Source organism: Strix uralensis, chromosome 1 (genome assembly GCF_047716275.1).
Source record: "Strix uralensis isolate ZFMK-TIS-50842 chromosome 1, bStrUra1, whole genome shotgun sequence".
NCBI lineage: Eukaryota > Metazoa > Chordata > Aves > Strigiformes > Strigidae > Strix > Strix uralensis.
This window is the reverse complement of record NC_133972.1, coordinates 62,919,209-62,946,133: the sequence shown is the minus strand read 5'-3', so window position 1 is coordinate 62,946,133 and position 26,925 is coordinate 62,919,209. Positions and strand designations below refer to the sequence as shown.

The window sequence follows — 26,925 nt, the reverse complement described above, 5'->3', positions numbered from 1 at the left end:
GTTAGGTTCCTTTCCTGACAATCCTGAATTGAAATTTTTATGATTGGTAAGAAATTTATAAATTCCTCTCCAAGATGGGCTTTCTTTCCCAGGGACAGCACCAGCTGTGTGAGCAGGCATTTGCAGAGACAGGCTCAGGTACCTGGCAGTGATCCTTGGTGTGGACCTGCCCTTGCCCTCCTGAGGAGCTGTGAGGTCCAGTGACATTTTGATCATGTAATCTTTCAGCAACCTGAATCCACTAGATTTTTGCAACAGGAGGGGAAAGATTTCCAAAGATGGGCTGGAAGTTATGACAGCTGCATCCATGCTGGCAGGGAGGTGAGACCCCAAGGGTGCCTTTCTCCCATCCACCCTGGTTCCTGTACAAAGGTGATCTGGGGACTGCGGCAGGGTGGAAGGTCTAGCACATCCCTTTGGGTCCATGGAGCATGTGCACCTGCTCCCCAGCTGAAACACCAACCTCCTTGTGCTTTCTTGGCCAATGTGCTCCAGTCACATAGACTGCCCCCTATTCAATAGTACATGTTGTCTTTTTGGATCTGCATTAAAAAATGGATTCAGATTTATTTAATAGGTTGCCAGCTGTGTTTTAAGGAAGCAGGAGCAGCTGGAAACAAGCAAGAAGCAATTTCTAGTAGTCAGTTCAGTCACCACATAGCATCAATATCAGCTCTGCAAACTGCTACTGTGTCCTGGACCACTTCTTCAAAATACTGAGCAATGGCATTCTTCATTTCATGCCCTCTAACTGCACTGTTCAATTTCTGAAATGAAGACAGGAGCAAGAAAAATAAAGCTTGTATCAAAGGACCAAGGCTTCAGTTTGTTGTAAATTATCATCTTTCTGTTAGTTGATGGCATTGGAAGCAAGCTGTGGAAATCCTTTTTTGACAAAATACGCTATAAAAATGTGATATGTGATTTTGTACTGCCAATTATTGTAAAAGCAAAATGCAACATTTTATAATGGAGCCACTGCTTAATGCTGTTCTCTTTTTCTTTTTCCCTTCAAATCAGATATTTATCTTTGAGAATAACATCTATTACTGTGCCCATGTGGGGAAACAAGCCATCCGAGTGGTCTCCACAGGAAAGGAAGGTGTTATTTTCAATGGGCTCAGCGACTGGCTGTATGAAGGTAGGACATGACATTTAGGGCAGCAGTTAGTTATGAGTTTAAGTTACACTCTAGATTTACAGAACTGGCTGTAATTAGACATTCACCATTGCATTTTGGGGACTGGTGGACCTCGGAGCTGAAAATCTGCTCTTCTGACAGTTGTCTGAAGTGCTGGACTGGAAATAATGTGAAATGATGTAAGAATTCTGTTTTCAGGCTGTTTTTCTTTCCCTCAGTCCAAAGGTAATAAATCACCAGGCTTTAATGAACAGACTGCTTCATTATTTAATGGCACCTGCAATCACTCATAGACGTGCCAGTTTTCAAATCACAGAAGAGGACAGAAATGGGGAGGGAAAGAGGTTTTATTTTAAAAGAAGAAGCAAGAAAACAATTTTACTTGATTGGTTGTTTTCCACAGCACTAGGTGGGCTCTGGAAGCTGCCCAGATCTTGCTGCCTACAAATTTTTAAAAAGCAGACAGGTCCTCACAGTAATTGGCTTCTTTCCCTTGAAAATAAGCCTGATGGGGTATAGGGTCATCACTGGAGCACTGCTTCACTTTGGGCCTTTCAGCTGGCAAATGGTCCCTTAGGTGTCTGTGAGCAGCTCCTTGCAAAATAATCTCACCTGCTCACTAGCTTAGGAAAGGATCCTAGCCATGCCCAGTTCTTTTGGGGGATATTATAGGCTTTTAAGCTAATACTTTATCTGAATTAAAATTAAAATATATATATAGCGTATATATATATGAAACATGCACAGAACACACTGTGACACATTTTCCCTCTAAAGTTTTCCCCTGTAGGTCCCAGCACAGTCCCAAGCTTTTCTTACCTCTAGAGAAAGAAGTGTCTGGATACGTCTGTTAACTCTGCCCTGTTGGCTGCTCCCAGTTTCCTTGAGGCTTAATGGAACAGAATATGTTGTGAAATGCTGTTCACCATTAATTGGTGTATAAATATGAATCACTCCATAAATTACTCTGTATCACAGCTAAGCTGGGGCCATTGGACTCAAAAATGGGGGAATTAAAATAAACTATTTTGTTTGCCACTCCCAGAAAAGCTGGTCCCATAAACCAGTATACAAACTCATCAAACATATCAGTGGAAAAATATGATAGTTTAGGTTACTTCTGATATTTACATGTGTGTTTACACTGTACCACAGAATATTTGCAAGTCAATGTCCTCCTTGTGAAGCATGTTGTAACCATAGGAGTGGCTAAGAAGTTACAAAATGCTAATTTTCTTGAATTTTTATTTATTACTTTGCTGCTGAAGTTGTGGGCAAGCCTGTTTGGCTCTGTAGGTCAAATGTGCATATTAGTACCTGTATTTTGCTGATAAACACCATTTAGTACATAAGGTCTTCTCGTAGAGTCCCCACACAGCACCATGCTGAGAGGAGTTTGTCAAGCTGGTGAACTCCAAGCATGCCAGCAAGCCTGTGATGACACTTGTTTTGCTGACGCATATTTTTATTCAATTATGGGATTGCTCAGGCAATTTCTTGGCTGACATTGACTTTCAGGTTTGTCCTTTAAAATGAACTTCCTTGTTAACTTTATGTTAATGTATTAGGATAAGAAATGAATGCATGATCAAATATAAGCCAGGTTCTGTAACCTCTCAGCAGCTTGTAGAGTAGGACCACTGAACCTGCTATTCACTGGGAGTACATTTTGCAGAAATAAGGATATAACAGCCCTTTGGAATTGTCACTTGGTGTCCAAGTACAGTTTATATCGAAATAAAACTTCTCTTTCTTCACAAGCAAGGTGTAGAAGGACCCACAGGAAAACCTGAGATATAAATGTTCCCAAGTGATGGGGTGCAGAATCCAAAATCAAATCCAGAGCTGGACTGTGTGAGCTGAGCTCCTTTTCTTGCACTACGTTATTTGGGCAGTCCTCGTGGAGGTAAACCTGGGACCAGAATCAGCACTGAGAATTCATGGCAGATGCATGAACAATCTGTGGGGTCACAGGATTGGATGGGTCTGCAGTGTTCAGATGTTGGCTCTCTGCTTGCATGCATGGATGGAGTGCGATCCAAGAAGAAATGGAGTATTGTGTGGTGGTAAATGGGTAAGGACCACTGGGAGATGGATGACATCCCTCCACTGGAGTCCATGGAAATTCACGTATTTTTGTCAGTGAGGCTGAAGTTTTACCCTAGCAGCAGCTGGGATGCTCTGCCGACATGCTGTTACTGGCACCATTATTTTTCCAAATTCTCTCCTTTTTTTTGGGTGCCTCCTGTTCGGTAGGATAAACAGAAACAACATTTTAAATCCAAATTCACCTGACTGGAATCACTTGACATCTAGACAAGGATCGAAATTTACCACCTCAAGGCTATTTTTCCTCTTCCCCCATTCCCACGGACATTTACAGATGTGTCTTCTCCACCTCCCTAACAGAGCTGGGTAGGATGCTCAGACCCATGTTTGTTTGCACTGTCGCCGTCTCAGCGAGCTACTGAGATGAATGCTGAGCATATGTAGAAATCTCATTCCATCTGTGCAGCCGTCTCCAGCAGACAGTCTGCAAAGGAGCTGCAAGAAATGCTGAAATGGGATCACAGAGAGTTCAGCGCACTCCTCTTCCCTTGCATGCTCTTTTTGTTGCTGAAGTTCACCACCTCTGGCAGTGGCAGCCGAGCCTCCCTGCAGCGCCCACCAGATTACTGTGACAGCTCACGACCTGCTTCTCACTTTCCCTAAACACAGCACAAAAAACCCCCACAAAACTTGGTATTTTCTATTTGAGGAAGCCAATTTTTAAAGTCTTTTATTGTAATCGGCAAGAGCACATCAACAAAAATCCCACCCTTTCTGAGAGCTGTTTGCACAGCACACTATGCAGATGGCAGTCCCAGCAGTGCCACCATTTGGGGTAACTCCTGACACTTCATATGAATGGTAGACCCAGAGGGAACACTTTTCTTCATAATGTGATTGCTTTTGTCACGACAGAATAGATGCACTGTACTATTAATCACAGGTTTTACTAAGTCCGGAAGCAAAGCAGATCTAGAGTAGATTTGACAGGCTTTTTGCTCTGGAAAAATGCAGAAGTTCATTTCAGTTCCAGTTAAGCTCTACTTTTGTAAATCTGCCAAAGGGCAAAAAATTTCTTTGAGGTATTTATGCTGATCTGTAGACTTTTGGTAATATAGTGAAAAACATTTCAAATCAATCAGAGCTTAATCTACTTAGTGCATTTAGCTGGAAGGTTATAGATTGCTACATAGATTACTGTAACATGAAAGCATAGATTAAACATAGCTTTTATTACTAAAATAAGCATTGACAATATTTTCATAGTCTGACTTAACATTTTCAGAGCTTTGCCTGATAGATGCTTATACTAAAATGGAGTAATATCCTATAAAAGAGAGTTTAAAGTTCTGCAGCTGAAAACAGCTAAGCATTTAAATGCATAGCACCAGCAAAGAGTGTTTTATATTTCAGTTTGCTGTATGATTGTTGTTAGTTTGAGAATATGTTTTAGAAACAATGAGTCTTAAAAATAATTTTAAAGCAAGTGGTGGTATAGCACAAAGTACTTCCAAAGCGATAGGATGAGTATTTATATGTTCTTTATAAATATAGTACTTTAATAGAAATAATGTACATTTTAAAAAGTGAAGTGCAGGTAAAATTCATTTCATTTCATTTGTTAGAGCACTCTTCAACAGAAATTAATTCTGTCATGGTGTATTTAAAGCATCTGAATTTGCTACAGGCACTTGGAGAGTCTGTTCAGATGTTGTGAGACAGGATGGCAGCGAGGTGGTCTGCCAGAGGTGATCCTGCTAAATGACAAAAGATTGTGGTGTCCCTGTGTTGCAGTTTGGAAGCTCATTGAGTTTGGGATTGTGTGCTGCTGAATGCTAGGGAATGGGGCAGGAGGACCTTCCTCTGTGCTGGCATGATGCTGCAGACCGGGGACACCCTAGCAGGGTAAGTCCAGGTCCCTTAACATGGCTCTGCTGAGCAGGACAGGGACCTTTCTGGGCTGTGCTACTATAAAGTCCTAGCGTGACCTCCTTTGAGCAAGTCTGTGTTCACAGATAGAGGTAGATGACTTCTGGAGTTACGCTCTGCTAAGTGTGCGCTTGGAAATCATGGGAGAGCAGGATGTGACACGTTAGTGTGTGCTCCTGCCACCGGTGGGAGAGGAAGGAAGGATTTTCACCTATACGTGGGCTTATCCCATCCGTAGAGTGTGAAACAGGGTTTTCCTTGTGTTTTGCTGCATGTGTCCTCATACGTAAGAGTAGTCCCTTAGAAGCTATTTTGCAACTTGTTCTGCGGGACACATTTTTGGTTTTTAGGGACTTTGGCTGCAAAAGGAAAAATTTGAATTATTCCCTCATCTCATGTCACTGTCAGAGCAATCAGAAAGGTTTGTCCTGTAAGTCTCTAAAGATCATCTCAAAGTGAGCATCCCATTCCAGACTTAGTCCTGACGCCATGGCTGTGACATCTCATCTGGACGTCTCCTCAACCTCACATCAGCAAGAATCGCATCTGGCAGCCAGGCACCAGCCCCAGCTCACATGGCATGCATTTAAAGCTCTTATGCAACATAAGCTATATGTATCCATCATTTAAAATTAATACTCTGCTCTGTTGAGCTTAAGGCACAGCAGCACTGCTATGCTTTATTTTTGGCTAGGGAGCAAGAGGAGGAGTGAAAAGAAACTCTTTTTCAGCAATGACTTGTATGCCTTATTAATCTTCATTCGGCCTGCATTTACGTTATCACCAACAGACGCTCTTATGTGACTTCGCAGTGACACCTGGTGGGAGAGGCCAGGATGTCATCGTCATTAAGACAATGAAACTGCAGAATTTTTTGCTGCAAGATCTAGTAAAGGCTCCCAATTTCCCCTCACATGCATTTCCCTGAAACTCTCCCTGAGCTTATGGGAACTACACATTCAAAGCTACTGGCTGATTCATGCTCATAGTGGTTCTGTTCCTTTTCTAGACTTTATAAAGAGAGGAAAGAGAACACAGTAAAAGAAAAATCTTTTCCATAATATAATCAGCAACTCACAAAAATCAGAGGGTATATTTAGAACATGTATGGCTGGTCTCAGAGGTGCATTGACTGGTAGCAGCTGCCAAATCAAATAGCAGTTATTTTGAGCAGTATCTTTTATGCTTATAGTCTTTCAAGCAAGTGATGTAGATATATTTCTAAAATTTAGAAGTACTAATCCTGCGGCTCTGGAAGTGATCTTAATACTGGGAAAATGATAGATAAGTCTACTGAAACAGTGCCTTACCTAATTCGTCTGTGTGCTCAATTTTTCATTGGATAATATGAGAACACTGCTTGGAAACAGGAACTTTGATGATGACATTATACCTGAATTTAAAAAGGGACATTCATAATTAGGCTGAAAGCAAGTAACTCCTAAAATTCCTATTCAGTGTCACTGGAGAAGGAGATCAGATATCCTAATATTTCACAGTGTAGGGCTAACCTTTCCCAGTAATTAGTTGCTCCAAGGCCTGGTTGGGGAGGATGAAATGAAGAATTAAACTGAGTTATCACTGAATTTTTTAAGATACTCTGGACAAACAAATCTCTTGCCAAAAGAATGCTAAAGCCAGAGCTCCAGACAGTAAAAAGGGGCCAGCACTAATGGGACTACAAATGTTTCCTTTTTGATGAAATATGTGAAGAATCATTGGGACAGTGAATGCAGATTTTAATTCATTTTTAACAACTTTCACATATTCAGTCACAGAGTAAATCATGGACATGGATAAATTTGCAGTTATACACATCTGCTATGGCATAAAGGTGGGTAGGGAAACATGTGGAACTGGGAAATGGCATCAGATAGTTGTCACAAATGCACGCCAAGTCTAAAAATCACTAGTTTGTCCTCAAGTACATGCTGATGTTATTCAGGGCTTTTGGGGAAGTTGCATGGAATTTGTTCCCTCATTTCTATGCTTACTCAGGTGAAGTAGCAAAGCCAGTGTGGTGCTTCAGTGACATTGTCACCATATTAAAATAGAAAGCTGTCTTCTGTTTTGCATATTGGTCATCATTCAGTGCTGCCTTTTCGGTATATGCAGCTGTTGTGTAGCACTTGGGGCCTTACAGTTCCCAGTGAGCCATTATTTAGTTGCCTATTGAAAATGTAGGTGACTATTTTTCAGTGCACCTTTATCTGCATGCTCATTTATACCAAATGTGCATAACATCTGGCCATTTCAGTTGCAGTCAAAATAAGAATGAAGAGCAGCTCTTGGCCTCAGCCATGTGTTTGAAGTGGATATTTCCACCATACATAATTCTGTTGCAAGGAAGATGAACTAGACGCAACATTATTTTACCTTATTCATGTTAAAGCAGAGGAAAAGAGACCTTTAAATTTCACCAGATTATGTCATGAAAGGTTTAGTAGAAATTCCCTCACCTTCTTGCTTTGGCAGAGGTTCCCCTGCCATAGGGAAGCTCACATTATAGATTGCATCACCAGGAACAGGCTTCTGGCCCTTCTCAGTTGGCTAAGGTCAGGGAAAATTGTACCATTTACAATGCACATTGCGAATGCCTGCCTAGAAATCAGCAAGCTCCTGAAAACTTTAAAATGTGCTGTTATTTGGACTGGCTTCAAAATCCAGCACCACACCACAATAAACCTTGCCAGCTCTAGCCCAGTCTTTAACCTTCCCTTTCTGCAGAAGGTTGTTTGGAAAGGGGCTGCCAGCCAACCCCAACACCTGTCATCCTCTAATTTTTGGATTGCCATCATTCAGGCTTCAGGATGGCTTTTGGAAGGAAAACAGAATATTATTTACTGATCTCCTTGGGGCGGTGGAAGGAAGCCAGATGTCCGTCCTGATGTCGCTGGTCAGCCAGCAGCTGACAGTACTCTAAGTCAAGAGGTGTTCAGTGAGCAAAGTTATTTGTGTTTGCCCTGAAGCTTGCACTCTTCTTTCACAGAGATCCTATTTAAAAGTGCATTTCTTTAGGAAGAGCTCTGAGCCTTGATGCTTCTCTTGGCATCATGCTTGGAGGCAGGACCTTGATGCTACTAGCTTAGCTTAGGCTGATAAGGAAAAAGAAAATTCTCCTTTCTAGAATTAGGTACTATGCTTCCAGATATAATGCTAGCCCGGTCACAGCCAGAGGGAAGACTTTAAAAAAGTCTGAAATGTTTTTATAATATTTTAAGTAGTTTCTTATAGTTCAATGCAGTCTCTTGCAATTCATTCTTTGCTGGATGAAATTGTTTCTTTGTTGGATTAAATCATCCAATCATCACTCGATGATTTCTATATACTTGCAGCAATAGTAAAAATAAAAATGTCATACTCTGCTGTTGCCAGTATTTTAATCTTTTTTAAAAAGGCAACACTCATCTGCATTGCAACAAATTGTGACTGACTTGTTCAGGTCTGCTTGGCTATGTGATTAAAGAGATTATTGAAATTTATATGAAGCTTTTCCTGAAAACAGATTTGCGGTCTATATAGCAAACATGAGAGCATAAACTGTGTTCAGTTACAGCAGTTTAAATCCAGAGTAAGTCTTTTGATCTCTGCAATTTAGTTGAGATGTGCAGCTTTCCACAAATTTAACCAGCTGCTGTGGTAGAATCTCTTCTCTTTTCCACTGTTATTTCATTGCCACTGCTTTGTCAGGGGTACAGTTACCTCTTCAATTACCTTATGCAAGAAAAGAGCTACCCAGTTTGCAACCAAACTAAACCCAATCAGTTAGCTACTGTTCTACTTAAGCAAGAGCATGTGAATAAAAATGAAAAATAAAATATGTAGAAGAGTATCAGAGTATGAAAGTAGCACCTGGTAGGTATCTGAAAAGAGATAGTGTATCTCAGAGTCAAATATTTTTTAAAAAATGGTGTATTAAAAGTTGTGTAACAGAGCTATTATGGTCTTCTGCTTGTATGTGAGTTCTGTTTCTCTGCACCAAAGTCATTTACAGTAGCCATGGGTTAAATACTATCTTGGAGATCTGTTCTCCCATTTTCTGATTATGCTGGTATTTTTAATAAGTCATTAGTATACCAGCACTTTAAATATTGCAGAATAGATTTTGACCTATGCCATGCTAATCTGAAGTCTGGAATAACTCCACAGAACTTAATGGTGGTGCTCTGGATCTGCACCGGGTGCTGAATGTCTCACTGTAATATTCATGGTTTATGTCCACTATCAGGGTTGCAAAGGAAATAACTTAAACTGACATGATTCCCAGAAAAAATAGTGTGAATGTTAGAGAGTATTTGCAAATTCACTCAAATTTGAGAGCTATGTTTTTCCTCCATAAAATCATATCTGTTGTTTGATATGATAAAGGACAGAGGTGATCAGGTTCACTGCAGGTAAAACAAAAATGCATAATTTCTGTGTAGGTAGAATTGAGCTTGTGGGCTGTGACATACGTAAGAATCTTCCAGGCTGTAGAATGTTGTAGAAGATTAAAAGAATTGCATTAATTTGTACGAAAACTATGTACATTAATATTGGAGGAAAATATATCTGTTAGGGCATGTTGCCCAGGGATACTGTAGGGATCTCTGTCCTGGGGGATTTTTAAGAGTGAATCAGACAGATTTTTGTCATACGTTGTTGAGATAAACATCAGTCTGCTTCAGTGCAAGGGGGAGATTAGAAGATTTCTTTGGGCTTCTTCTAGACCTGCAATTATGTGACTTTATGTGTAGTTTTGATGGCTTTTTGTGATCTCTTTGCAGTTAGACATGTTGGCTCTGAGATTACAAAATCACTGCAAGAGCTTTTGGAATGTCCCTTCAGAAGTTACAGAATACCTGTTTTTATATACAACAGGGTAAACAGACGTAAACTGCTTGTACAAGATAGGTGTAGAGAATGGAGTCCTCTATCATGATAAATTTACATTTGCCTCATTATTCCCCTGAGGGAAGTTGGTGGTTTTCTTCTTCTGAGGGTGTTTATGAACTTTTTGTTGAAAAAAACATGTTTTGAAGAAAAAAACCCAAGGTTAGTATTTTTAAAGTGCTGCAGTCAAGAAGCTATTAAAAGGACAGAAAGAACAGCCAAATTAAAAGACAGCCTTAGAAATTGTATGTTAGTGCATAATTCCATCAATTTGATCTGAAAGGTAAATTTTAGTATTTTTTTTCTTGACACACTGGTTCTTCCTTGGTGCAGCCTTGCTTATGGAAATTCAGGGGCCAGTGCAAAAACTATGGGCTGTTTAAATAGCTATCCTCTTTGTCTCGCTGTTCCTTGGCCTGAATAAAGAGTATCTGCCGTAAGAAATAAAAAAAGCAAAAATAAATGTACTCTGTCCAAATTAGAATGAGTGAAAGCTACATGAAAGGGATGAAAATTCTGCTGAGATATGTGATTCTCACTAGAGAGTTGGCCTATCCATTGCTGTATAGTAGTAGGAAAATCAAAAGAGTATCAGAAATAATTACAGATTTCAGCTCATAGTTTGTGTATGTCATCTCTCCTAATAAAAAAAAAAAAAAAAAAAAGACTAAAAACCAAACTGAAGTGCAGTTAAAAAACTACAACTCCAAATCCTAATACCAGCTGGAAACAGTCAGAGGTCAGAGCGGGTCTTTGCCTGGAAGAGCAGAGGAGGAAATGACCTGTGAAACGCAAAGGGTGAGTTACTGCCGAGGGTCGGCTGGGGATGAGGGATGCCCCTACAGAGCTGAAGTCCACTGTTTCCTCTAGCAGAACAAGCAGGAGGTTAAATCTTGGTATGTGAAAAACAACCTTCAATATTCCTGTCTCTGCTGCATGTGCTTGATGTTGCATGAGGATTGATAACCAATGTGCTCAGATCCTGGTACTGGGAAAACAAGACTGGTTTTGTACCAGCGTTTTGAGCTACCAGCTCTCCACTGGACCTCAGACTTTTCATACATGAGGGATATGGGTGTTACAGTACAAGGTATTTTTCAAATTGGGGCGAAGAAGCCCAGTGGTGACTGCAATGTTGATACCAACCAGGACATGGAGGTGACTCTACCTGGATTTTGCTCTGGATCAGGAGAACTGAAGAACTAGGGCAGATCTTTAAAGCAATCAGATTGACATACCGGCAGTTTCTAAAAGATAAAGCACCCAGGGATTATATCACCCTCAACACTCAATTAGTTTATGTTGCTATAAGTAACTACCATATGGCATAGCTTCTGCACCAGCTGTTTTCCAGTCTTCAATGGGTACAGGTCTACAGAGGAAACTATGCCACAGAGTTAACAGTAATTAGAAAAGTGGAGGTAAATAGCATATTTTAAAGATTATCTTAAAACTTTCAGATGAGTAAGTAGTAAAAGACAAGTGGCCAGGAATGCACTGGCTGTTGTATGCCAGGCTGGGGATACCAGATGCCTGCAAAGACCATGTGTCTGCAGCAGGGTGGGTTGCAGAGGTTACAGCTGCTCCTGGTCTGCAGTGGTGCAAAGCAGCCAGCATGGGACAGCAGGAAGCAAATCCAGGCGGATGGCAGAAACCTTTAATCACATCCTGGTATCCTGGGATTTAGGCTAAGGACTGCAGGGACCAAGCAATGCTGTAACCAGTAGGAGATATTTTCCTTCAAATCCATGGCAAACAATGGCAGGCACTGCTCCAACCTGCACCCTGCTCCTGCCTCCCTGCAGCCCTCAACCACATAAACCGGGATTTCTCAGGGTCAGGAGGTGAAGTTATACATCACGAGCCAGGTTTCATCGCCCACCAAGGCAGAGCCAGACCATAGCTACTGCACTGGGGATAAGACTGAGGGATAAACCAGTGTTTCTACATCTGCTTAGATCTGCACCTCCAGCAAGAACAGTGCCAACCATTTAAGTTTTCCCCAGCCTCTTTGCCTGCTTTCTCCTCTTTCTGTTGAAAACTGTGTTTCCTACTTTGAGAAATATTTCCACAGCACAGCCAGGCCATGTAGAGCTGGATTTGATACCATTCTTCCCAGTTCTTTTCTTCTAAAAGGATCATGGCCATTTCTGCATTCATCTGTGTCATCTTGGTGCTGAATGATCACACGTTCAGCCAGCTTGTGCTACCAGCTTGACAAGCTGTTGTTTGCATACCAGAAAATTATGATTAGACTACCTTTTATTTTATTTATTTTTTTCTGGATAGTGACTGAAAAATTGTCATGCCCTAATGTCCAAACATAAGAAGCTTTAAGACCATGAAAGTTCTTGCATGTCACTCTGCAGTGGAAAATTTTAGTCTATTGTTTTGAATCACATCAAACAGCATGGCAACACAAAATGCTGCTAAGAGCTAAATGCTCTAATTTATTTATAATTATTTAAAATGCTTCTTATTAACAAGTTTCTTAATTGTGGATTTTGAAGGAATCTCTTTTCACTTTTAAAGGATTTTTGAGATTTTAATGAGTGGAAGCAGCGTACAGTACAAAAGCAAACTATCAAGTGCTCTGTTTTTATCCATAAAATTTCCTGTGATGTAGCTAGGTCTCTTAGATGGTTTTGCAACTGTAATGGCCATATGGATGAAAGCTACACCAAGAGAACATTTACTGTTTGTCTCACCTGGTACTGATTATACAGCAAAGGGCAACCACTGCAGTCTGTTGGGCAGAGTATTTGAATTCCAATCTATTAGCAGAAAAATATTTCACATAATTCACACAAATGTGCCAGAAAAGTGGATGTAAAATTCACAATTACAATCTCACTTAGTATGTACAGTACCCTGATTTATATATTAGATCCAGAGCAAAATTACACAGTTAAGCAGAAGTTGATACCTCTAACAAATGTACATGATCCTTAAACTTCTCTGAGCTTTGCTTTAAGATTTTTTTTTCTTTTTTGAGTGTTTCCACTGATTTATATAGTGCTGTATTCTTGCATATAACCAATTAAAACTTAAATCTGTGGTGCCTGGGCTGGGGATGAGAGAATAATACTTTTCTACTGAGACCTTGTAATAGTTGTATTCCAGTCTGAGAAGTATCAATACTTTTTCAAGAATGCAAAAAAAAGGGTTTACATCATACTTTAGATCTAGACTATCTCTACATACTGATTTTAAAATGAAGTAGTAACAAATACATGTGGTTTTTTTCATTTTCTCAGTAGCACAGTCATTTAAAATGAAAACTACAAGTTTAGTCCTTAGCGTGGTTTACAAAGATCTGATTTCTCATGGATCACCTTTTCTTAGGCATCAGTAATTCCTTTCCAGGCTGAATCTTTTACTGGTTTTTTTTGTTGTGGTTGTTATGTACATGCTCCTAATTTTTCTTTTTTGTGTTTCATGTATTCTTTTTAAGCTGATTTTAAATCATTTGAGACTTTTTTTTTCCAATTCCAATGAGACAACAAAAGCAACATAGACTAAAGGAGAGAGGTGCTATCTTGGAGAGAAAGAGTTAATAGAGAAGGACATATGAATGCTTGTTGGCAAAAAGGAGTTATTCCAGAGTGGTCTTCTAAACTTCATTAGAGATCCGAGAAATGTGCGATATTGCATTAGCTGAAAGAAAAATTCTTATAGAACAGGGTTTAATGTCCTTGGAAATGTTGCAGAGTTTATTTGAAGGATAAAGCCAACAATACTCTATTAAATTTATAGAGGAAATGGAAAGCAGAAACTCAGAAGACTATAATTGGTACCTACAAATATAATCATTAGAGTGAGTTAGAAGTAATGGAGGAAATCGGAGGTAACTCAACTCCTTATCAGGAAGGTGGAAGTTATATTGCCACCATGTGGTAAGACTATGGAGAGCTAGAAGCAGCTACCTTCACCATCAGGATTCGATAGGAGTGCTGCAAACAGCCAGAAATCTGCATGATTTGCTGGAAAAATATAGTATGCAAATAGCATCCTGATGAGAGACAAGCATGGCGAGATGAAATGCCATTTTGCTTTTGATTAGTGTGTATGGTCGGTTCTTTGGTGGTGTGTTTGTGGGGGATTTTTTTGACTTGAATTTTAATTCAAAACTCTGTTACATAAAATATTCAGTGGAAAAGTGAGCTGAGTGCAGAAAAGAATTTTTTAAAAGTTCTCTTTTTAAAATGAGGTCATTTATAAGCTTTTATGAGTACAAAAATCCATCATTCTGCTGCATGTCTTCTTGAAATCGTCTCCAAAGTTTCTGCATTAATTTTCATTTTTCTCAAATTCTCTGATAATCCTGGGATGCTTCCCAGTTCTGTCACATTTAGAAATATAAGCCTTAGTGTTTCACAAAGAACTTTTTAGGGCATACTATATAGACACATAAGTATTTTCAAACGGGAAGTCTTCCAGTTCTGCCTACAGCAGGATTTGGGATTCACAAAAGTGTGTCAGCTTGTTCTTTCACCCCCCAACTTTAGATCATAATTCTTCATGACATGACAACAGGTTACTGTAGAAATTATTACGATTCAAGAGCATGATTTCACAGCCTGAGTCAGATGAGCTTTTCACAATCCCCTTTTTGATCAGATTAATGCTGGCCCCTGAGCTGACCCACAGCCAAGGAGAGCTGGGCGAGTCTCTCCTCCCAGACGAGGGACTGCTGATGGCCTCACTCACTTTCCCTTCAGAGAGGTCTGTCCTACTCCACTGAAAGGTCCGTCTCTTGTCTTCACTATAGTGTGAAACTTTCTCTCATCTCTAATGTGTATAACATCACTTGCACAGGGTTGTTCAGGTGTCAGTGTAACAAAGTGCTTAAACTTCATGCTAAATACAGCAGTCACCTTTGTAAGAACAGCTCTCCTCCTTAGCACCCACACACTTGTAGCTGAAATACAAGAATGAAATTAAATGAGCATTGCAGATGATGTTCAGCTGTATCTCTTGGTACGTGTCTAATTATGACCTTCACTGAGGCAATTATTCTGTCTTGATCTTAATGCCTTTTGCAACCGTCAATTAATAAAACTTCACATAATGTCCTGGTGGCATAGGAATTATTACCATCTTTCTAGAAACAGGCAAACTGAGGCACAATTATTGACCTGGTTTTAGATGAGATGAGAGAAATTAGGCCACAAAACTGAGGTGAGCGTCTCACCTTGGCCCCCAGACACCAAATAAAATGCAGAGCATCACACAAAGACCCAGATCTGTCTGTTCTCAGCACATTCCTGGGATCGCCCCCAGCACTGACCCCTGGCAGGTCCTCTTCAGGTTTGGTCACAGGGCATGAGGGATGCACAACTGGAGAGATGTGTCTATGTGAGTCACAGTGCAGGAAGGCTGGCCTGGTCCCAAGTGATTTCAACAGGAGCAGGAACCTTTCCAGTCCATCATGGGGCGCCCCATGAGCAGAAGGCAAACATCTGCTGTTAAAGTTGCCCCAGTTCTGCCAGGGTATTACTTCTGTTCTGCATCGTGGAGGGGCTGATGGGCTCTTACCTGACTTGCAAATCCCAGAAAATAGGAGCAAATCACTCAGTCCTTTCCTTTTTACGCATATGACTCACAAGCATTTGCCTCCTACGTTAGTTTTGTTTTTCCTCAAAGTTGAGTCATTGTCTTGTATTTGATTTAACAACAATAGCAGCAGAAAAAAATCAGCATCGGTTGCTACTGTGTAAGATTAGATCAAGAGTAGTACTTTAAAGGAGGCTTTCAAGATAGGTAGATTAAAGATTTGAGAAACTGGTAAGAAATAGAACTGAAGAAAAACAGCTCCTAAAAGCAAAATGTAAGGTTTTCATGCTATTGTGCTTTTAAAATTGAAGGCAACAGTCTGAAAACAGACATCGAAATAAATCTTACTTGATGGGAATTATCTGGAGATCATTGTATTTATTGCATTTGTTTTGATTTTCCAGTCTGCCTCAGACTGTAGGCACAGAGATGACTTGAAAGATTCAATATCTCATTTTAAAAATTAAACTTCACTTGATTATTGAACTGACCCCTACTAACCCAGAGACTGTTACATATTATTCTGGAGTATCACTAGCAGGTTAGAAATCATGAAAGTAAAACAGGAGGTAAGAGCTGTGTCCCCAGTAGTTTCAGGTGTGATAACTGAGGCTGTGCTGCCCCTCGGAGGCACGGCACAAAGTTGCAGTACATGAGGAGGGAAAGGATTAATTATGGTGCTTTAAAATTATCTCGTGTTTTCTCTCTCTCTCCTCTCTACCCTTCTCCCCCAACACCCTGTGTGTTGCCCAAAGGTCTATATGTGTGGAGGCTCTTGATAAAGGTCTAAAAGCCCTGTGATTTAGCACTTGCCCAGATTGTATTATGTGCAATGATACCCTGGAGAAATCATTTTCTAGCCAAATGAAGGTATTTTAGGATCTTTTCCTGCTTCTCAGCTCTTTTCTCTAATATTTGGCATCTGGTACGACTGTGGAGGTTGCCTCAGCTATTGAGGATAAAAGAAAACTGGTGGGATGGGAGGGTTCCCCATTTTAGTCAGGTCTGTCAGTGAAGCTGCTGCTCTGGCTCATGGACACTGCTGATAAACACCAGACCTGGAGCAGTGGTAGGAGTGACAACACATTGAGATGAACAAGAAGTTCACTTCTTCCCACTCACAAAGTCAGGGTTCTTTTAAAACCCCCTTCCTTGGAAATGCTGAACTCAGTTAAAATGTTATGTTGTTTGAGTAAGAACACCATGAGTCTGCATATGAGGCATCTCTTATTTAAGAGCCTACCTATAAATTTTGAGCATCTGATTTTGACCTTTCTAGTGAGAAGAATTTGAACTCGATGTTGACCTGGGAAATAGTGAACCAGGAAAGCTTTATACGCATCAGAAATGTTTCAGTGCATTTGTGACATTTAAAATTATGCAAGACAGAATAATAACTCCAAAAAGGAGAAACGATAACATTAATGGTGTTGTTCTGGCTTCGTTAGCAGATAGCATGCAGTGCCAGATGAGAGGTGGGAGTAGTAAGACAGAAGTGCAGACGTTACAACAATTTTCTTCTAGTGTGAGCTGCCATTCGGAAGTGTTGTAGTTCATGATCTACCCATTACTGAGGCCCAAGGTTATCTTTAATGAGCAGATCACACAGCACAGTAGTGCTGAATGGCACCTCAGCCTGAAGGGAAGTTGCAGGAAGAGTGGAGAAGCCAAGAGGTATGTTTTCCTCCACCCCACTGAGTTTTCAAAAAGGCCACTGTAGAATCCAGTCCTGACACAGCTTCTTTCCCAGGAAGAGGAGGAAAGTGGCAACGTGATGGATGTAGCCATGTGCTCAAAACCCAAACACTGTCCCTGACTAAGCATATTAAAATTAAAACAGCCAAACTTTCTGCTCCCCTCCCAGAACTGATGTTCACCTGCATGAATTATTTGCTTGGACTGTGTAGAAATTACAAATGCAAGTCCACTAAGTGCTTGGTAGTAAACAGCAGATCACAAAGCATTTGGGTTTGGTTCCAGCAAAATAACATTCCTGGGACGTCCAGAGACTGTCCCTGACCAGTGCTGTCTCATGTTTGACCTGTTCTTCTCCTCTAGGAGAAAGTATGCATTTGAAAGCACAGCTGAGAGATGGTTTAGAGGAGAAACTAGCCCTTTGCCTTCAATGCAGCAGCTAAAATGTGCCTGAAGATCAAGTGTCACTTTCCTGTCTGACTTTACTTCATTTTAAGCTTGTAGTTTAGATTAGTGGAAACAGTGTGCACTTTGCTGAACTCTTGAAAAAGGAAAGAAAGCATAAAATAGTTGCTTGGCTGCAGTTTTCCTGAGTAAATGTCTGGTTTTGCTTTCAAGTGGAAAATAATGAATTGTGTAGTATATTCACAGGTATGAAAGGAGTGGATTTGTCTCCTTTGAACATGTAAATCCTTAGTGGACAAGCAGTGGACAAGCATAACACTGTTACATTTCTTTATATTACATTGAAAATCAAGAACTGGATCCTTAGTTAGTATGCATCACTAGATACATTATTTATACCAGTTATGGATTTGGACTTAAAACTGCACTAAGCCAGCTCTCTGAATACACAAGGCACAGAACGGTAATTTACAGGCAATTAGTCAACCAGGTGGTTGTGTTTATAGCAGTATATCATGGTCCCTTTTTCAGTTCATGAATGTAGAACTGCAGAACAGAAACCAGACATCCTGGTAGCACTCCTTAAAGAAAAGCTCTTCACTCTGAAAAATAGTAAAAAACTGTGTAATCACTTGTAACCACACTTTGAGTATTTTCACATACTAGGGGAATCCTGCTAAGCCTGATTAATATGAAACCTAGCACCTAATGTGCCAACAACCTAATTGGGATTTATAGCCACAGACTGGAGCACACAATCTTCAGGGGTTGGAGGGAATGACAGAGGAACATCACTCTGAAGAAGCCTGAAGAGTAAATCACAGCGTCTCTCTGTGATGGGCATTCCCACACGTGGGTCTCTGTCCCCACAGGAGCAGGGCAGAGTACCCACCTCGGGGATTGCCACAGCTGTGCATCATCAGTGGGAAGGGATGTCCAGCCAGCCCAGATCTGCTGTGTTTTCCAGGGGGAAAGTTACCATGAAAAGACTAAAGGTATCCAAGGAAGCCTTAGAAGGAAAGGACGTTATATATTAAAATTGGCATCTCTGAGTGTCACCCACATCTGAATACTCCAGGAATAACATGACTTAGAAAATGACTTGGTTTAGTGATAAATAATAAAGGGCGAGGAGTACAACTCAGCAAGGACAATGGTGTTTTCTTTGCAATTTGATAATGTTTGCCATCCAAACATTTTGAGGCATTTCAAAACACACATTTCATAGTTTGGTGGTGTGAAAGTACTTGCCAGCTTGGTATGTCCTATGGCATGACTGTGCCTAGTGCTAAGTAAAACCAGACCCAGTCCCCAGGCCGCTGCAGGGAATAATCAGGTATCAGTCAGCTGTGATCTCAACACAGCAGCGCTGCTAACATTGTGGATGATGTGGTAAAAATATACCAGTGGAAAAAGGAGCTGCTATAATGAGTCTTTTTTATGTGGGAATTGTCCTCGATACTAAATAGGAAGTGTTTAAGGGTACAGCAGGCTATGAGGGCCTTGGAAATGAAGATTAGTCTATGTTAGATATTGTGAGTGCTAGGTAGATAAAAATGGAGCCACCTACATCCTGCCAATAAATGCAACAGATAAAGAGGGGAAAAGGGGAGAGTATTTTTTTCTGAAGCCACCCTTAATCAGCAAAAAACAGCAGACAAAATTATCTTTGGTAGATGGGGATTTATGGGATATGGGTTACATTTATTATCTGGTAGGTTATAAGCTTTATTATAATTTCTGGTACTTGCCTGCTACATCCTAAGGAACAATACGAGCTGGATCTAGTGTGTGTCATTTATAACTCTGTGCATGTCATTTATATGGTAATGGGGGAGTTTCCCCTCATCCCCAGCGATTTCTGCAAAATTCCACATATTGGTTCTCAGTATATTTAGCTTACTCCAGTGTAAATTAAAATGCACATTCATGATCTTTGAACAAAGCGGGCAAGGATAATTAGTAATTTGATACTGTTCTGTACAATGCAATTCAAAGTAATACTTATAATTTGCAGTTAATTAATCAGGTTTTTTCTCCTTAAAATTCTTAATTGCCTTTCTATGATATTCATTTTTAATAAGGTTTTTTTGTACCAGTTTTAGATCCAATTATGCAGACAATTTATTTTTTCTGTTACTGCGTGGCTCTGTGTGTGGTGTTTATATATACATTTCTATGCATTTCAGGGGGTTTTTTTAGAAATGTTTGTGTGCTGGTTTATGCATGGGTTTTTTGTCAGCTGAAATTAAAAAGTTGAAAATAATGGAATCAATGTACAACTATGAGAAACAAGGTACAATAGGGAGTAGAAAACTCAAATCAATACAACAAAATTTAAAAAAAATCTAAATCTCTGGAATTCCAATTAAAACTCTCATTAGAAGACTCTAATTGTTGTAGCTTTAAAGTAAAACCAGTAGTCGTTAGAGACACAAACTTTGGACTCTCTAAGGAAATTAAAATTGTCATAAATGCAAAAATAAAAACGTTAGTGAATATAGACATATGAGGGGCTAGCGCCTGTGATGAGAAACATGTCAGGGACCAGACCTTCACTGGGCAAGGTGCTGAGTACTCCGTGCCTGACAAACCCTGGCATCTCCCCTCCCATGAGCAAGAGCTGGGTGATACCACCTTGCTCACCCCACCAGTGCCCTTTCAGGGACCTTGAAGGCCTTCATACCCTTCATGCTCTGCAAATGTGAATGGAAACACTCACAGTAGCTTTCTTTCCACTCCTTCCACCTCACTAGAAGAGAAGGTGTTTCCCTAATTTGCCTTTCCTTGTCTGGGCATGTGCTTATTGCCTTAACGTAAAGGGGCTTCTAAGCAGTGGTTGCAGAAATGTTGTTTGCTGCAAACTGATTTATGCTTTGCCAGCATTTCTCTATCAGGCATCCTGCATACGCAAAACACTGAGTTTTATTTATTATCTATCTCACTTACTTACGAGAGTTTCTGGGCTGTGGATGTCGATCAGAGTTACACAGACTGGGTGCCCTTGCCCTAGGTGCAGGGTACCACACAGCTTTCCCTCCTGTGATAGTGCAACTGAAGACATCACCTGTACCCAAAACATCTGTAACTATCTTCTGAGCATTAGTGGGGTTTAGCCTGAAGCCTGCAGCTCCCTGGAGAGAGGTGGGTAATTGCAAGTGGTCCAGGGAAGGTGATTATGCAAGCTTTTGCCAATAGATTTAGAATTATTACACAGCAGTCCACAGCTCAAAAATACTGGAAGAATAAGTATTTCCTGGTAGTAGAGATAAAAGAGATTTTGATAGGTGGACATTATCGTACAGATATGTTTGTCTTTTCTGTGTGCTTACATGAGGCCATAGTAGAGGTCCCTGAAGACTTGCACCTGGAAAGAGCAAAATTTCTGTTCGACATGCAAGTGCTACCACTCTGATAAATACAGTCAAACCACACTGATCCATCAGTGGTATGGCCTTATTATATGCCATTACCTTCATTAATAATAAATGTTTCTGTTATTTAATAAGAGTATTTTTTCTGAAATGTTGCTATAAGCTAATTTGAATTCTGTTTTTATCTTGCTCTCTTTTTTTATTATTCCTGGGTAACTCTATTAATCTCAGAGATTCCTCTGATTATTCAGTACTGTAAAATCAGATTCATCCTCTGAATCATTATTGAGCTAAATCTTTCAGTTAGCCAGATCCTGAAACACTGTTCAGGTTGAAACCTTTGGGAATATTGCCATAGTAGGGCAATATAAACTCTGAGTGGGTTTTTAATGACTGCTCAATGACTGTAACAGTTTAAAATGGGTAAAAAATTTGGAGATAAACTAAATTCAGCCAATGTGCTACAGTTCCCATTTTATAAACTAGGGCTGTATTTTGCAATATTACAGACGCTTATTAGCACTCATGCTAGGTGACTAGCAGGTGCTGCTCAGGGTGAATAAATCATGCAAGTAATTCAGTGAGAGACAGCTTGCACAAGTGCTGATAAAAGTCCATGGGGTTGAAGAATCAAGTTCTTTAATAACAACGTCAGCCTGTTCAGTCTTCTTATCTCTCATATTTCTTTATGAAACATTAAAAGAGATTGCTTTTGGGCACTTGTGTTCTTGAACTATTGCAATCATCTAATGAATTTTTGATAGTCAAATTCAGAAGGTTTTGTGATCACTAACTTTCTTGATACGCCTGTGGCTATTGAAATGGATCCCCTGTGTCAAGGTTCGCTGTCCATCTTCCTCCTATCATAAAACCCATAGATTAGTTGGGAAGAACCTGTAACTTTTAATTTAAAGGAAAGGTGAAGTGGAAGCTACTTGAGCAGGTTTGAATAGAGTAATATTCAGCATATAATGAAAGCCTTGATTTGTCTCACTGCATTGCACAGATAAGCAAATTGTATTTCCAGCCATAGCAACCTGTTAAGTGGCAGGGGAAGAAAAAAAAAAAAAAAGAAAAAAAAGGACTTGACTATAAGGAGCCCTACTGCATCCAGCCAATTGGGCAACATGAATTCTGCCTTGTCTAGGTCCTTAGCAATTGAAAAGGTACAATACGACCTTGCAATGAACATTTTCCCACAGCAATGAGCTACAGTGCAAATTACTCAGAAGACTTTTGCCAGGAAAAGTTTCTACAGATTTAGTGCCTCTAGCTAACAGGCCTTCATGGAGAGCTGACAACAGGCTGTGGGTCTATGTTTATGGCAGGTGATGGAAAAATACATTCTTATTATGCATTAGAGGCATACAGTAGTGTGACACTGTGGACGGGTTTTCTAGATGCATTTGCTCTTTGGAGTGAGTGTTAGAAACAGGAATATCTGACAATATGATCTCTAAATAATATTTCAACTTTCATAATTCAGTCCCCCTTTTCATTATTACATCTGGACATCCTGACAGATCACATACTTGCCTGTGTTGATGAAATGTCTGCATGTCCATCTAGCCAGCATGGTCCAAGAGGTTTCTACTGTGGCTAAGATTGACTCACACCACCAGAGGAGGAAACTTGGTAATTGTTAGTAGCTATTGTAAGCATTAATCTTTAATGCTTTTGAAAGCAAACAACTAAGGGTTGCTAAGGATGGTGCACAGGGGAGAAAAAGACAAGCCCAGAGAAGAAAACTTCTGAAAAGAGCAGAAGGAGGATGTGGAGTCAACTCAGTGCTGTTCTGCTGTGTTTGTCTGAAGAGGACAGTGTTTGTTGCAAAACAGGCCCCAAAATACTGATGTGTCCTCAGGATAGTATGGCACTGTCTATGACATGTGGTAACCCTGCCTGCCTGCCCTCATTGCTCTGGATGGGGAGCCAGACCTCCTGGGGAGCTGTTCGTTGCTCCTGGTGGAGACACAGGGTCCATGTGAGATCTGAAGGACAGTTCCTCTCCATGGCTTTTTGCACGTCAAGTGGGATTTGTACAGCTGAGTGTGCCCAGTGTGTCAGGATGTGAAGATGGCCTGGAGGAGGCCCCGGCCCCAATGGCCATTTCCAAATAGCTGAATTCTTCTCTTATTTGTGAGAATCCACCTGCACTTCTCAGATGACATCACACACTTGTGTGCATCTGTTTTGTTAGGGTTTTTTTTCTTTTCAACAAATCCAGTTGAATGAATGAGGGAGATTTTAAACATTCATGGTTTCTTAGTTATTACAGTCTGAGCCTGGCCTCCTGCATGTATTCTGGTAGGAACTGCAGAGATGTACCTGAGGACAGGATCAGGCTGGTAGTCAATACCACCAGCATTTTGAAGCCTCCAAGCACTCAGACAGCAAAGAAGGTCTGGCAGCTACTTGTCAATAGCCTTGTAAACAACACCCCAATGCCCTGACTCATATAACAACTACAGAATCCTTTAGTGTTGGAAACACAACAAATTAGAAGAATCAATAGACCAAGGGAAAAAAAACCCTCAAGCATTAAACCAGCAGTTTTGATGTGGGTGACATGAGTAGCCTCAGGAAGTCTCTCTGTGTCAGTAGTTTGATGCCATACTAACGTGATCTCAGTCCTGCTCCATGGGGAGAGGTGTCCTAAAGATTGTCCTCAGAGAAACAATGGTGGGTATTGCTGGTAGTTGGGACTATGGATAAGGAGCCCAGGTTGGATTGGTCAGGATTTGGCCAGGCTGGCTGGCAGAGTTGCCTCTGGTGTGCATGCTCTGGCTCTCCTGGACACTCTCCGTCTCTGTGTTGTTCCCTCAGGGATCGATGTCAGGTATCAGAGATCATCCAGTGATGACATGTCTTCTGCTGGAGCATGGCAGCTTGTGGTGGTGTTACACAGGGCCACCTTCATCTTGCAGAAGCAAAGGTGGACCACAGCCCATTTTCCTTCAGATTTCATGGGGTTTGCATGTTTGCCGAGCTTGGGATTGGCGCAGGCCATGCAGCAGCTCTGGGGCCTACATAAGAGATGTGGAGATAAGACACGACCTTGTTGACCATGCAGAACACATGAAGAGTCCTATGCAGTTGTCCTCAGTGTCCTCAGTGCCCAGCGTGAACCAACCCGCTGAAATGAGCTTCTCTCCAGGTCCTCAGCATCTGGCAGAGGGAGTCAGAAAGCACTGGCCAAACCCTCTCTCACTGTCTCAACACAATACAAGACTGCATGAGCAGAAAACAACATGTGTTCAAGCAATTAAACTGCGTGACTAAAGGGAAATTAATGACACTTGCAGCCCACACCTTCCCTGTGCTTGAGGAGATGCAAATCTCCTGGCCGGCCTCCTTTCCCCAAGATGAGGGGCTGCCACTTCTTGTGGCTGCTGAACACATGAGAACTTCTTGCCTGCATCTGTTCAGCTCCATGGCTGCATAATGCTGCTGCCATCAGGTGGTGAGCTTTTTGGATCAAGGATTTGATGTTTAAAGCATGCTCTCTAAAGCATGTCCTCAAAACCACCATGAAAGCAAGTAATATCTTACTCTTCATAAGCTTGTTGCCTGTCAGTGGCAGAGGAGGCTGTGTGTTTCAAGTAGGAGTGAAGGGTCACTGGTGTGAGCGCTGCAGCTCAGGTTTTCTTAAGGATCTCTTGGATGATGGCACAAACAACTTGAGAATGGTTGTTGTCTGCATACAGGGACTGTGGGATCGGACTGAGCCTGGAGTTTGGGCTCAGCCAAAAAAATACGTTTTTTTCTACAGAAGGTTGTTGGATTGTTTAGTGGCCCTGCAAAATTACTTTTTTTCCACCTGACTCAATTAGACAACTGTGAAAGAGGATTAATTGCACTGAAATCAATAGTGCTGCAGGGCTATTGCTGACATCAGCAGAAAATAATGTCAACACAGGAAAATGTAGATTGTATATAGTAATATAAAACAGTTTTATACTATTTGCATACACATAACTACTTTAACATCCATTTTATACCTATTACAATGACTTAATGGAAATTGGTGTAGATCTACACTACAGCAACCGAGACAAAAATTTGCTTGCGTGTGTATGAAAGATGGCACAGTGGTCTTCTAAAGCCATCCCTGAAACACATGTCAGTGAAGGCCGATATGAACAATGTGTTTTCCCTAACTGGGTAAAAATACTTGCTTTCAAACTATACAATAGTAATCAATTTGGAAGTGTGGTTGGTGCTTTGAGATGGTCTAGTAATTGATTTTAAAACAGATGGCAGCTGTCAAATAAGCATTTGTATTTATTCGATGTTTCTATGAGAACCCTTGGGGTTTTGCTATCTCAGAAGTCTTTGTTTTCTCCTTTCCTAGACCCCCTTTCTGTTCTCTGATCTCTCTTCCTCTTATGTTCTTTTGACGCTTCCTACTGACAAATTCTTTTGAGCTTTCTTTCCTGATGTAAGCCATGGCCTTTATGTTAGGCTTTAATTTCATTTTCTTTAAAATTCCTCTTTATTAACAGTTTAATAAAACAGCAAAATGTCTTCAGCACACCAAATACTTAATGATCTGAGCACCAGCTTCAATACACCGCACAAACTAAACCACTGATTATGCTTCCTGGAACTGCTGCACTTTACCACATCAGCACTAAATAACATGGAAGGGGAAGTTCCCTCTGTCGGAGAAAATCTTGCGTAATACTTTCTGTAAAAACTAAAGTATTCTGAAATTAATGGGTCTATTGACAGAAAATTAGATGTTTGTGCGTGTATGTGCGCATGTATCTATATCTACTCAGAGGAGAATCAAACTATTTATTACCTGTTTTTTTCTTATGTGGGCACAACATTAATAATATTATTTTGATTTCATAAGAAGAAAATGCAATGTCTGGAACAAGAACAGAATTTTAATTGTATAAAAGAAATTGATTTATTTAATAGGTAAAAGCTCCTAAGTGCTTCTACCCATTACATCCTTATTTTGACCTCCTGAGATGCAGAAAGCCTCTACTTTTCTAGATGCAGTTAAAAAAACCTTTCTGCTCAGTCTCCAAGGACACCTCCTCTGCTGTTATAAATGGAAGTTACTTTTTTGAAGTTAATGACACTGCAGTTGTTAACTGCAGCTCATCTGCATAACATGACGGGCTTCACCAAGGGTGGACACACCACGCAGATCTCCAGAAGATCTCTTGTTTAACTGCAGTATGGATCTATGAGTAATTTTTTCTTGGAAGATAAAAGGTTAATTTCTTTGCATTCATTGTAATATTTTTCCTGTGCCCTCTTATTAGAAGATGTTAGCAGTTAAAGATTGAAAAGCTCTTAGGACCAGTCTTTCACTGACTTGTTCACTCCTGTAGAAAGGCTTTGTGTACCACCGACAGTGGGGCTGTGTTGGTTTGATTACCACTGCGCTCCCAACTAGGGGTGGCAACATGGACACATGGGCATAGGCACATCTGGAGAATGGCTGTGGAGTGACGGGATCCTGCCTTGTACAGAGCAGAAGCATGTGGGCAGCCAAAGGAAAGTGGCTGATCAGGGTGGTCTCCAGCTGTTTTCATTGTACATTGTACAATACTGGGGTATTGATGCTTGTAGATGTATAGCCTCAGTGGGTAAATTATACAGCTAATACAGCTATATGCCTCTGTTAACTGTGATGACAGAGAAACAGATATATTTTTTTCACCTAAAAATTATTTCTTTATTAATTTTTCTTAGTTTTTCCTCCTGACATCATATTCATTCTTTTTTTTGGGAAGTAATAGAAAGGGGTTGCAATAGTACCTGTCGGAGGACTGGTCTGTCCAAACATCCTTGTCTTCTTGTGCTAGTCTCTATTTCTATTAACTCACACTTGCAAATTACAAGTTCTTTGTGGTGACTTCAAAAACTGAAAGAAACCACGAA

General features: G+C 40.5%; 1 protein-coding gene across 5 annotated transcripts in view; it reads left to right on the top strand.

Moving 5' to 3' along the window:
- Positions 1 to 26,925, top strand: part of DPP6 (dipeptidyl peptidase like 6) — a 565,250-nt gene that overhangs the window by 474,157 nt on the left and 64,168 nt on the right. For all 5 annotated transcript variants that reach the window (XM_074868891.1, XM_074868920.1, XM_074868910.1 and 2 more), the window contains exon 8: positions 1,021 to 1,141. In XM_074868891.1, the coding sequence (XP_074724992.1) occupies positions 1,021 to 1,141 (121 nt within the window). The remainder of the gene's footprint in view (positions 1 to 1,020; positions 1,142 to 26,925) is intronic.